Source organism: Schistocerca americana, chromosome 2 (genome assembly GCF_021461395.2).
Source record: "Schistocerca americana isolate TAMUIC-IGC-003095 chromosome 2, iqSchAmer2.1, whole genome shotgun sequence".
NCBI lineage: Eukaryota > Metazoa > Arthropoda > Insecta > Orthoptera > Acrididae > Schistocerca > Schistocerca americana.
The window spans coordinates 305,313,620-305,325,868 of record NC_060120.1 but is presented as its reverse complement, the minus strand read 5'-3'; the positions used below and the strand labels follow the sequence as shown (position 1 = coordinate 305,325,868).

Genomic DNA, 12,249 nt, shown 5'->3' with positions numbered 1-12,249 from the left:
AAATGTACTCACAGCATGTGGATACCAGACTCAATGTTGAAAGGCATAATTAGTGGGACCGTGGTGATAACACATACAAATAGTAATCGAGTTTGGACATTATTTGTAAAGTACGTTTCTAGTCCTATTGGTAACGTAAGGCCCTAACGAAATGTAATGGACCTGAACGAGGCAAGAATAATTGTTGGTACTAATCTATGGTACCACTGGAGGAGGGTACAAAGAAAACAGGTTTCACATCTAGTAGATGAAGTGGTGTGAATAAATTCATGCCCACGACATGGTAAGAGCTTCTTTCAAAGCTATGTAACCAATCTTCCATTTCTAAAGTTGTATTATGTAAGTACAGAAGTTTTCTAGAGGACTTGCTGCAATTGCCGTTGGCGATTAAGAGGCCAGATACCGCACCAACTGGACTACATTTACCAAAGAAAAAACATATGCCTCAACCCAGGCTCAAACAATCGACATCCTGCGTGCTAACCCAAAACTCTATCCATTGCAACAACTGTAGTGCACAACTAAAATGTTCTGTCAGATGTAGTTACTATTCATGTGGTGACAGTGTTGCCAGATTGCCACTCTTTAACATCCTTTTTCTACCGGATGCACTCGCCAGACAAAATTTTGTGAGAGACATTTTTTTATCGCTGGCATATGAGGAGTCACGCTGTGAAGCCCGAGTTCGCGAATTTCGCTTCACCCTGTATAGATTACTAGTTCGGAAATAAGATGGTTATACATTTGTTCCAGTAACACTATCATTGTTGCTGTCATCCAGCAATCTTTTCTGTCCATCTTTGTCTGAACTTGTTGTCTCAAAGTCTTCATCTTTCCCTGGAACATTGTTACCTTTGTGAATAGTATTTAAAGCTATCAGCATCATATATACTTAGTTTTCCTATTGGTACTTGACTTTTACCACTGTCCAGTTCACGATCAATCACTTTATCGCAGTTGCCATTGACACTGGTGACATATTAAGAACAGAATTGGACCGAATATGCTACACTGAGGAACACCTATGTTTATATATTTATTTTATTTTATTAAAAATTTATCATCAGCAGAAATGTGAACAATCTCCACCTTTTGCATCCTGTTTTCCAAGTAAGACTGAAAGGCACTCATTCATTGTTCCTCCGGTACCTAGCACTTCTATCTTGCTCAATAGTTTTTATAGTTAGCAGTGTCAAAAGTCTTGGACAAGTCAGAAAATGCCTGTAACACAGTCATCCCTATGAATCCCTATGAATAGCTTCAAGTACCACTTTTGTGAACTCCACAATAGCTGATATTGTACTTCTTCTATTTCTGAAACCCAGAAGTTATATTTACTCCAGAAGTTATATTTACTCATGTGTTGTATTAGTTTCTCTTTAATGATTCATTCAATAATTTTTGAGAATGAAAGCAGCTGTGAAACTGGCCTGTAGTTGTCAATGCTTTCTACTTTAGCTTTGTTTTGCAAGGGCACCACTTGCATGCTCTAGGTTTTCTGGGAAAACCATATATTGTGTCCTTTAATGGGGCTTGTACACTTCAATGGTGCTTATATGTTATCGATGCATGCCTTCAGAACAGAAACAGGAACTTTAGCTATGCCTGCTGACTTCTTATTTTTTAATTGTTGCGCAGCCTTCCTAACTTAAAGCTCTGTTGTTAGAAATGATATTATTATGCTTGCTGTGTAAGTCACTGTGGGTGCTACAAATGTTTTAGGTAGATTTTGCTGCAGCTTTTCCGCAATACCAGAGAAATGATCATTTACAAAATTTTCTTATTCCTTAGGACTTCTTATTATTCTATCACTATCTTTGATTTTTATGTTATTATGCGCGTGTCAGCCTTTTCCAGTTTCTTCTTTTGAAAACTCCCACACCATTTTCATTTTTATTTTCTGTATTAAATATCAATTTGAAATTAATTTTAAAACAGTGTAGAGTGCAAAGGCACATTTAATATGAGCTGACAGCAATTGCTTATTGTCATCAGTGGTTCCTGCTCCACATCAGCCATTGTCCATCATTATGGTGTTTAAGGTCTGAAGATGATCGTGTGCTCATCAAAACTGTCACTTGTAATAAATACACCTTTGCAATCTAGACTGTTTTATAATTAATTTCAAATATTCTGTTTTGATTTTTGGCTGTCTCCAGCATTGTTTCCAAAAATATATGTATTTGTCATTCAATGATTTTTTTTTTCCTGCAAGTAGTACCCTCCAGTATATTTTTTTATACTTGTGATAGTACTCAAGGAGCTGTCAATTAGTGCAACGGTTTTGCAAAGAACTGAACAATTTAAGTGTCTGTGAGGACTTTCTAATACCTGCAGTTGTCCATGTATTTTACTTAGGTGCAGTGGTAAAAATGGCTTCTTTTGGATATATCACCTCAAAAATTAATTTAAACAATGTGCAAAATTTAGAACACTTCGCATCTGCATTGGTTTCCATACACACATCATCTCAGGTTTGACTTGCCCATGTAAGCATGTGTCTTATGATCTAAGAATATCCTTCTGCAGGTCTGTGGTTTTGCAGGTTTCACTGAGCCTTCTTTAGGATTATTAACTGACAGTAATGATCCAAAATGCTTAGCAATTATCCCTTTCAGTGACAGTAAGTGCACAGTCTAAAATTGAAGCTGATCTTTTTGAAACCCTGTTATCAGTGCTTACCATTTGTGCTGTGGTGAAAGTGCTCTTAACATTTAGGAAGTTGTTATTAATTTGACCCGTAGCACCTATGTTAATATTTACGTCTCTGCAAATTATATATTTGTTTTGAGGGCTGAGACCCTTTCCAGGACTTTAATTAATTTGTTGAAGAACGTGTGCACATTACCGCTAAGTGTACGGCAAACCCAAAGAATGATTAGCTTCTTATAGGCACGTAGCTTTGTTATTTCAATGGCTGACAATTCAAAATGTTTATCTGTAGTAATTGTGCTCAGATCCTTTCTAGCTTTAAAATGTGTTCCACGCCTGATATAGATACAGGATCCCACACCCTTTCAGGTTGACCTACAGTAGTAATTTGCACATTCATATGATGACAGCACTAGATGCTGCAAACCATCATCTCTACACCAGTGCTCTGTAATGCATACTACCATGCTACTCAAAGAATGTAATTCAAATTCAAGTTGGTGTACTTTATTTTTAATTGACTGCATATTTTGATAAATAATAGATAATTTTGGGCAAATTTGCACAGCTCTTGCATACTCCAGTGTGGACAGTTCTTTGTCCTGCATTCACGATGCAAAATTCTCTAAGCCAGTTGAGATCCGTTTAAGAGAGAGGAGCCTAGTTATCGTAAAAAAGCCCATGTTCCCCTACCAATGACAACAGGTACTTGACCATATGTGGCCCCACACCCATCCACTATACCCTCACTAATTATGTCCACCAAGCTCCCTTTTCCAAACCTGTAAAAGTACAGATCATGCTTAGTGTAGTCCCATCTCTGTGTCCCCACTGTCACCACTGCATTTTGCACCTAGCCAACAGTAATTGGTATTTTCTCCAGCTCCACATTGACACACCTTACAGCACCACCAAGACGAGGCCAATCATGCCGATGGGACAGTGAGGGAAACTATCTTATTCATGCCACCATCTACGTTGAATGCCCTGGCCCTGGCCCTGTCCAGGCTGTTTCCTGCTTCACCCACTATCACTACCTGATCGTCTTTCGTGAAATCCTTACTCAAAGACCCTTAACACTCAATCACCTGATCCAGCCCAGCACATGGTTAGAAAATACTGGTGACCTGATACTCCTCCACTAATTCTCCTGTAATAGAGGGCCTTTACCACTGCCATGACTGCTACTAGCAACAGGACTCTCTTCTTCGTAACATTGATGTTATTCCTAACCTTTATAACCACAAGCGTGGTTTGCTGCACATGTATTACTCTTACACCGTCTTGAGACTCCTCTCCCCTCAGCTGTGGCAGCTGAAACCAGTTGCTGGTAGCCACAACAAAACAATTAGACCAAGTCCTTCTCTAGCAAGCCCTCATACCAATTGCCAGTTCCCAAACACCCTCATCACCACTATCTTCACTCATCCTTATCATCTCTCTCCTACCTTGATTCAACTGCACAGATCTTTCCTTCCTGTTCCACTATGAAATTATTCCTGCAGCAACTTTTGCAGTTCCAGGAAAGGGCCTCAGTGATCTCCCCAGAGTCCTCCCTACTCATTTCTGTCAGTGAAACAATTTACTATAGTTCCCACAATGCATTCCACTATCCCCTTTCCTATGACAGCTCCCACAGATCCACTCAAGGGCAAATAATATCTATAGCAATGGAAAAAAACCTCAAATATGAAACACTAAAGAGAGTTTATGAAATGTATTATGTTTATTTCGCTATAAGAAGACTGCAACCTCTGCTAATACATTAAGTTTGTTACTACTGTAAATTCAGAAACAAGCAAGGTTATTCTAAAAGGTGAAGCAAATGTAAACAAACATTTGTCAGAGGTCACAAGTAACGGGAATTGGAACCAACTTGCAATATTTCAGAAACCTAAGACAGAGATGACAAAACTTTCTTTTTGTCACAGGAAAGAAGACACTAGTTCAGCCATTCACAGCAAAAGGTATTTATCAAATATGTGCAAATGAACATAGTTCATTACAAGCCTTAGGTTCAGTATATAAACAAAAGTCAGGTCTATAAAACTTCTATCAAAAATTCTCTGTACAGGTAAACCCACACTATAATACACACTAAATATACTGCAGGAAGTATTCAAAATGCGAAAATGGACAGGAAAGGACGAAGGTGCACTCAAACCATATGATAAAAATGGGTTTTGACAAGCACTATAATCCCATTTGTCACTCATCCGCCATCTGTACATCTCTTGAATACATTGGTGCAGCTTGGACTTATTTTAAATGTTTGAGTTTTTGTAATAAAAGCTGGTTAGCAAGTCTGAGAACAAATAACATTCAAATTTTAATTTGACATGTTCAGGTGCATGGTGCAATATTAGCAGTTATACAATATTCCATAAAAGTACCTGAATTATCACAAGAATTTCCTGTCAGCTTTTACCGATAGGTTAATATTAGTAGTTATACAATATTCCAAAAAGTACCTGAATTATCACAAGAATTTCCTGTCAGCTTTTACCCATTGGTTAATGTGATGTAGCAGTGTTTAGTGTGGAGCTGTCTCTGCCTTTACACTGATCACAACCTCCATTTTAGCAGTTATGTGTGTGGTTAAGTGGTACAAGATTTCTTGGGGAATTGCTGTTTGTTCATTAAGGGGACTTAAAGGTCAAGTATCAGTGTGGTTCCTTGTAAAATGGCACTAAATTAGCATCACACACCATTTAGTAAATATTTGTTTGCCTTCAGGTTTTGAATAGACAAATCCTTTACTGTTGTCATTGTTACGCAATCCATTCCTCACAAATTGGAGTGTATGACTCAGTGCTCTTCATGGCAGTAGCCATCAGAAATAGGCAGCTGTACTGGTAAAAATGCCCATGTAACATATTGCAATACCTTTGTTTTGCAGCCTAGCAGGTGGGGTAAGCTGTGACCATGAAAGATAGGGCCCCACAGACGTTACTCTGCTTTGCATTTAATTTAATTTAATTCACCATGACAGCTGGCAGCACTGTTGCCAGATTTTACTGTGAATTGCAGACGGCTCCAGGCAAAAACAGTAGTCATTTGTGAAGTTCTGGCAACACTGAGGCATTGCCATAGTGACGTTTACAAAATTGCATTACACGATTTGTTGAGGTACTCTCACAAAGGTGCTGTGCCCTGCCCACTCCAACTGTCAGGGATTTTCTTACACCAATTCAGCTATAGGGTCTGCCTATCTGCTAGAGATATTTCCATTGCACAATGATTAATTGGTGTAGACATACATCATGTGAGACAGTCTGAATTATTCAGCTACTTTTCCTTGGATACTGTTTCCGTATGTCTGACTTCTGATGCTTCAGGTGGTAGGGGCAGACACTAAAGATGCATTGCAGATTTTGTTGAGAGGGATAACGATTGACGATTGCAATTTTCTGAGAACAATAGTCTTGAAGGATCTATGAGCTCTGGACATCAGAATGTAGTATTAGTCTAATTACTAAAATGGACGACTCATAAAATTTCCATTTTTTGTTGAAGCGGGGGGAAAAATAATTGAAGTATGTTGAGGAGAGCCAAAAACTACCTACCTAATTACATCATCTAGGACACCAAACCACTTTTCCATGTAGAAAGTTAATGAGTTCTGAAGAACAGTGCATAATCCTCTTCTGCAATGACTATAGAGATGCTGTCACTGTTTGCATAGCTGTGGCAGAAGCCAGTACTTTATTATGTGCTGCCTTGACACATTTAGCATTTTGTGAGGAACTACGTGACACTGTGCAAGTAATTATAAGGAAGACTGTAAGAGATACCCAGTCTGTAGATGAGATGTTGAAATGATCTATTGCCTCTGGAAAAATGTTGAAAAAACTGCTATAATCCAAATCAGATTTTTTGTAGCCTTGTTTTAAATTAAGATTTAAGACAATTGATTGAAATGTATGATCAAGGGATTGCTTGATTAACAGTGAGGTTTTTTTTTTTTTTTTTGGGGGGGGGGGGTTCATAACTTCCACTATGGGGGTTCCTCTGTTGTTTTCCTAGTTGATGTCAGTATTTCTAATCCACACCTCTATTCTTAGTCTGTCCTTTTTGTATCTGTGATGTGTCTTCAGCAGTCTTTGCTACTCTCAGCTTATCAGATTTTCAAATTCGCATGCTGCCACTATTGTCGAATTTCTATCATCCTGTGCTACCATGCCTCCCTTAGATTATATTTAATCCTCTAATAGTCATTTTTCTATCAAATTTCCCCTTACTTAATGAGGCAACACTTGATTCTGAAAGCTAGTGCTTCTCTCAGCTTTTGTTTGCTTTAATCTGCTATGGCTTGGTAAGTAGACGGTTTCATTTGCTTGTCATTTTCTGTGTAACCATTTACATGTAGTAGTGAAATCTACACCTTGTGGTATTTGCTTCCAAGAAGTACTTTGTACAGCCATGTAGTCAACACAGGAAAAAAATAAGCTTTAGTGCATTATTAGAAGCTTGATCAGCTTATCACTCATTGTTTTAAGATGTTATACTGTTTGTAATGATTTGTTTTGTACTGGCTATCATTTTGTCTTCTTTTTGCCTCTTACATGCTCTAATTTATTTGCACCTCTTTTCTTATTCTTATTATTGCATGAAATAAAATTTCAGAAGCTTTTAATAAAAATGCATGATATTTTCTGAGATTTTTTTAATGTGCATGGAAAAAGTAACCCACAAAGACGATTTCAGGTCTGACAAAATATGAATTTATGTTGGAGGTGATTGATTTGTACTAACATCTTTCTTTTTGTTGATAATACCCAGTATCAGCAGATAACTGTGGACATTATTGTTTTTGCATAGCTTTGCTTTCTTTTGTATGTTTAGTTCAAGGCTTATTATTTTTGTTCTGAAGATTAATGAAGCTGCAATACACACTTTGGGAGGAAAGAATGTTGACTTGTTCAGAAATGGAGAAAGAAAGAGGAAGAAGTACAATGTCACTAACTGGTAGCAGGAAGAGAAGTAAATCTTGTTCAGATAAAGACAGAGTGCATGGGAGAGAAGACAGTTTAACAAGGAGTTCATTGAGTGGTCTTAAGAGCAGAAGCAGAAGCAGATCAAACTTACATAAATTGTTGACTGACAAGGAAGATACAAATGGGTAAGAGCTGGAGAATTTTTGAGATTATTGATACAAGCTTAGTATTATTGGGTTGGTACATAAGTTCACAGTGTTTTTCCATAAGTTTAATAAACACAACAGACACACATAACAGAGACTTCAGTTATTAATAGTATATTCTCCTTCACTATTTACAATAGTTTGCCAATGCTGGCCTAACTTTTGGAGTCTGCAAATGTAGAAATCATGTGGTTTTGAGGCGAAGAGCTCATTGAGTCATGTTCAGAAAGGAAGTTCCTCAAGGTTGTTTGATAGAGAGCAGAAAAGGTGAAAATCTGAGGGTGCTAGATGAGGTGAATAAGGTGTGTATTGGATGACTTCCCAACTCAACTCCTGTATATCGTTTAGCAGTCTAACACTATGCTGGTGGGTGTTATGGAGTAGCATAATTTCATTCAGTCTTTCTGGCCATCGCCCTTGGATTGCATTTGGAAGACATCTCAGTTGTTGGACGATAAACATCAGCGGTGATAGTTACACCTCGGGGAAGCAATTCCTAGTACACCACACTTTCACTGTCCAATTAGATGAATAAAATTATCTTTTGTGGACGCACTCAGGTCTTTCTACAGAGAGTTGATGCTTTGTTTGGACTGAAACATTCTTTTTTCCTTATATTTGTATAAAGACACCACTTCTCATCACAAATAATGATACAAGATAGAAATTGTCGGTGTTATTCACAAGCCAAGTGATGAACAGCAAGCAGAGGTGCACATATGGCTACTGATTTTTGTGAAGGCTTAGAGCATGCAGTACCCATGTATCCCACTTTTGGACCTTCCCCATGGCATGCAAATGTCGCAAGATGGTGGAACCACAGTTCATCGCAATTGCCAGTTCTCGAGTACACCGATGAGGATCATTGTGGGTTAATATGTTTAAGCAATCTTCATAAAACTCTGAAAGTCTTCCTGACCATGGAGAGTCACTAATGTCAAAACAATCCTCCTTAAAACAAGAAAACCATTTACCTGTTGGGCTCTGCCCCAATGGCATTATCAAAATGGCACAAATGTTTCTGGCTGCCTCTGCTCCTGTTACCCCTATGTTGAGCTCAAAACAGAAGAATATATCACAAATGCTCCAGTTTCTCCACTTGGGACTACCTAGTGTCCACAGCTCCACTCACTATCTCCAAATGACAATGTGTAAACTCAAATAGCAATATTGAAATAATAAACTACAGTCAATAAATAAACCCATAGCAACTGGAATACTAACATGCAAAACAAAAACGCCATGAACTTACGTGCCAACCTAATATTTGTTTTTTTGTAGGAAGTCGTATCTCATTGCTTGACATTGTAGAAGGCCTGTGGAGCTCATATATCATAACTTTTTTCTTGTGTTTGAAAGTCATCGTTGTTTCTCTTTTTGTTGACACAGTATCACATTGATTTTTTTCTGTGTATATTTTAGTGCTTATTTTCACTTAATATGTAACTAAACTCACTTGCAAGCATGAAATCAGTAGATGGAATGTTATGCAAAGCAGAAATATCCATAGTCCACCAAAGGGGGCTACGATATGTGCTCTAGTTTATTTTTAACTGCACCTATGTCTGCAAGCACTGTTTTGTACTTCCAGCAGTGGAGTCATATTTTGGTTAAATGTTTGGTGAATTTGAGGCAAGTGTGTATTTAGTAAGAAGGGCAGTGCGTGGGGCGAGAGCAGACATTACTAAATGGGTGCTTTTTCCACTTTAGGAATCAGTAGTGAAAATGGATAAGACATTTGGAACAACTAAAGAATGATGAATGAAACATAAATCTATTTGCTGAAATTTCTCTTTATTTTGTGTACTGTTTTTACTTGGACTAACCTTAACTTGTTATGTGGCTCGTGGTGTATTATCCCTGCAGTTCTGTGTCTCAATAAGGAAGTATTTATTCTCTCTTGTAAATATCCTGTGTGCCTTTCAGGGGTGCACAAATTCCTTCTGTTTCTGCTGCATTCATAAAATTGAAGTCATTCAGAGGCTTGTCAAATGGATAATGTGATAGAACATTATCATACATATTCCCTGACACCAGAATTCGTGTTACAATAGAATAAAATGCTTTTATTTCAGACTAGTTTCTCTTTCATTTCTTTCAAATGCCACTGAATAATAATCATTTTTCCATCCACTTACTTTGTGTCATTAGATGGCTGTACCAGCTTTTACTATTAATCTGTTAAAGTTTTATACTTGTGTACAGAGTTTTCCATTTAATATTTGGGATCGAGACTCCTTCTTTTTACTTAACACTTGCCAAGCATCTTAGAAATGACATCTCAATTAATCCATTGTTTGTTCTATACATTCCTTGGATATCATTATTCCATACCACCACCACCACCACCACCACCACCACCACCACCACCGCTGCCGCCGCCACCACTATCACGAGTATTCTGCATATTTATTTATTCATGGCAAAAGAGGAGCAGAGACAGAAAGGAGAAAGGCAAAGGAAATACCAGGAAATCTGAAAGAAGTCTAAGGCAGTGGTAGTGGAAGAAAAAAGGAAAAGTTGGAAGGAATTCACATGAGAGTTGGTAGAAGGATAGTAATGTGGGTAAAAGGATGCTGTATGGAATAAGGAGTAAGAGGAAGAAAAGTGCTAAGACAAAGCTGGTAAAAGGAGAAAATAGGGATCTAATAATGCAGCTGAAGAGATGAGGAAAAGATGAAAAGAGTACTTTGACAAATTACTAAATTTGAAAAATAGCAATGAAAAGGTGATAGAAGTACAGTGGGTGGACTTGGACCTGGGAGAAGAGAGAGATCTTACCTTGTTAAAAGTGTAACTAGCAGAAGAATGAAAGTAGGAAAGGCAACTGAGATAGGTGAAATAAGTATGGAGACGGTAAAGGCGACTGGAGCTGGGCCTACTGGGTTACATTTGTTATATATATTGCTAAGATACATATGGATTCAGAAATGTGTGCCTGAAGAATGGTGAAAGGGAATAATAATTCATATGTTCAATAAGGCAGACAGGCAAATATGTGATAACTGCCAAGGAATTACAGTCATATTACTAGCAGGAAAAATGATGGAGAGGATACTGGAAAGAAGAGGAGAGGAAAAGAGCAGGGATAGTTAGGAGCAGTATGGCTTTTGACATGGCTAGTCAATAATGGACTCAATCTTCAGTATGAGACAATTGATGGAAAGGCATTGGGAGTGTGGGAAAAAATCTGATGACCACTTTTCTTCACTTATAAAAAGCATACAATTGTGTCCCCAGAGAAAAGAATGAAAAGGGAGTTGGAAAATGTGCGTTTGAAATTCTTCAAGCAATGCATTACAAAAGCTTCAGCATGAGGCAAGGAAGTGTGATATCACCTTTATTATTTATAATAGTGATGGATGAAATGGTAAAAGAGCCAAAAAGAACCTCATAGAGGAAGGGAGATGAAGTTATTGCTATTTGCCGATGGCATTGTGTTGTGAGGGACGAACAGGAACAATGTATAAGAACAACTCATCATCTTAGATGAAAAAAAAAAGAAGAGAAATATGGAATGAAATGCAGTGTGTAGAAAACCAAGACTATGATGGTAACCAAAGTAGACACAGAAGGTAAAGGATGAATTAACATCAAAGGACAGGATACTGAAATTGTGGGAAACTTTAAATATTCAGGTAGTATGATAATACAGAATGCAAGTATGGAGCTAGAAATCAATAAAAGGGTACAGCAGCTAATGTAGTAGACCAGTGGGTGAGGGACGTTGTATGGTGAAGGAAATGAATTGTTAGCTGCAACAGGTAGAAGATGTGCTTTATTGGTCGTGCACATTTTAGCGATTTTGACTGAGATAAACTCATGCTGCAGTGTTGTTCTTCGGTGACACGCTAGTCCAGAAGTGTGAACAGGAGCAGCTAAGTGAAAAAGCCGTGTGATATACACAATTGTTTATATATAAAAGCCAACTTTATCATTTTCCTTTGTGTGAGACCGCATGTACAAGATTCATGTACTGATTTGTAGTTCTGTATTCGCATATTTTACTGCTCTTGTCGCACGTGCATAATCTTTCATCAGTTGTATCAATACCTGTTTGTATTGTGATATATTGTGAAATTTCGAACATTTGCGAGTGCCTTGGTAAACTTGTACTACAAATGGCAACTAAAACAATCAGAAAAATCAGTAGTGTCATATCTCAAGGAGAAACATGAAACTTACACCACAGGCAGACATATAGAGGAACTATGGCCCGAGTTTAAAACAATGCGCTCCCAGTAGAACAGTTCATAATAGAGGGGAGGGGGTTTCTGGTACCTCCATGGTATACGGTCACTGTAAAGAAACTTCTAAAGAAACAAAGCTTACTGCAAAATAGGTGTAAAACAAAATGTAGGGCTTTAGATTGAGAGAAGCTGTATGAAACATGTTTGGCTGTTAAGAGAGCAGTGCATGATGCCTTCAAAGACTGGTCAAGTGATGTTTCTCAG

At 37.9% G+C, this 12,249-nt stretch overlaps 1 protein-coding gene across 5 annotated transcripts in view; it reads left to right on the top strand.

Moving 5' to 3' along the window:
* LOC124590946 overlaps positions 1-12,249 on the top strand; it is a 278,651-nt gene that overhangs the window by 42,997 nt on the left and 223,405 nt on the right. For 3 of the 5 annotated variants that reach the window (XM_047131690.1, XM_047131687.1, XM_047131691.1), the window contains exon 1: positions 7,526-7,774. The exons of the other annotated variants lie outside the window; for them this stretch is intronic. In XM_047131690.1, the coding sequence (XP_046987646.1) occupies positions 7,530-7,774 (245 nt within the window). In that variant the 5' untranslated portion in view covers positions 7,526-7,529. Of the gene's footprint in view, positions 1-7,525; positions 7,775-12,249 lie in introns of those variants that run through there. 5 annotated transcript variants of the gene reach the window in all.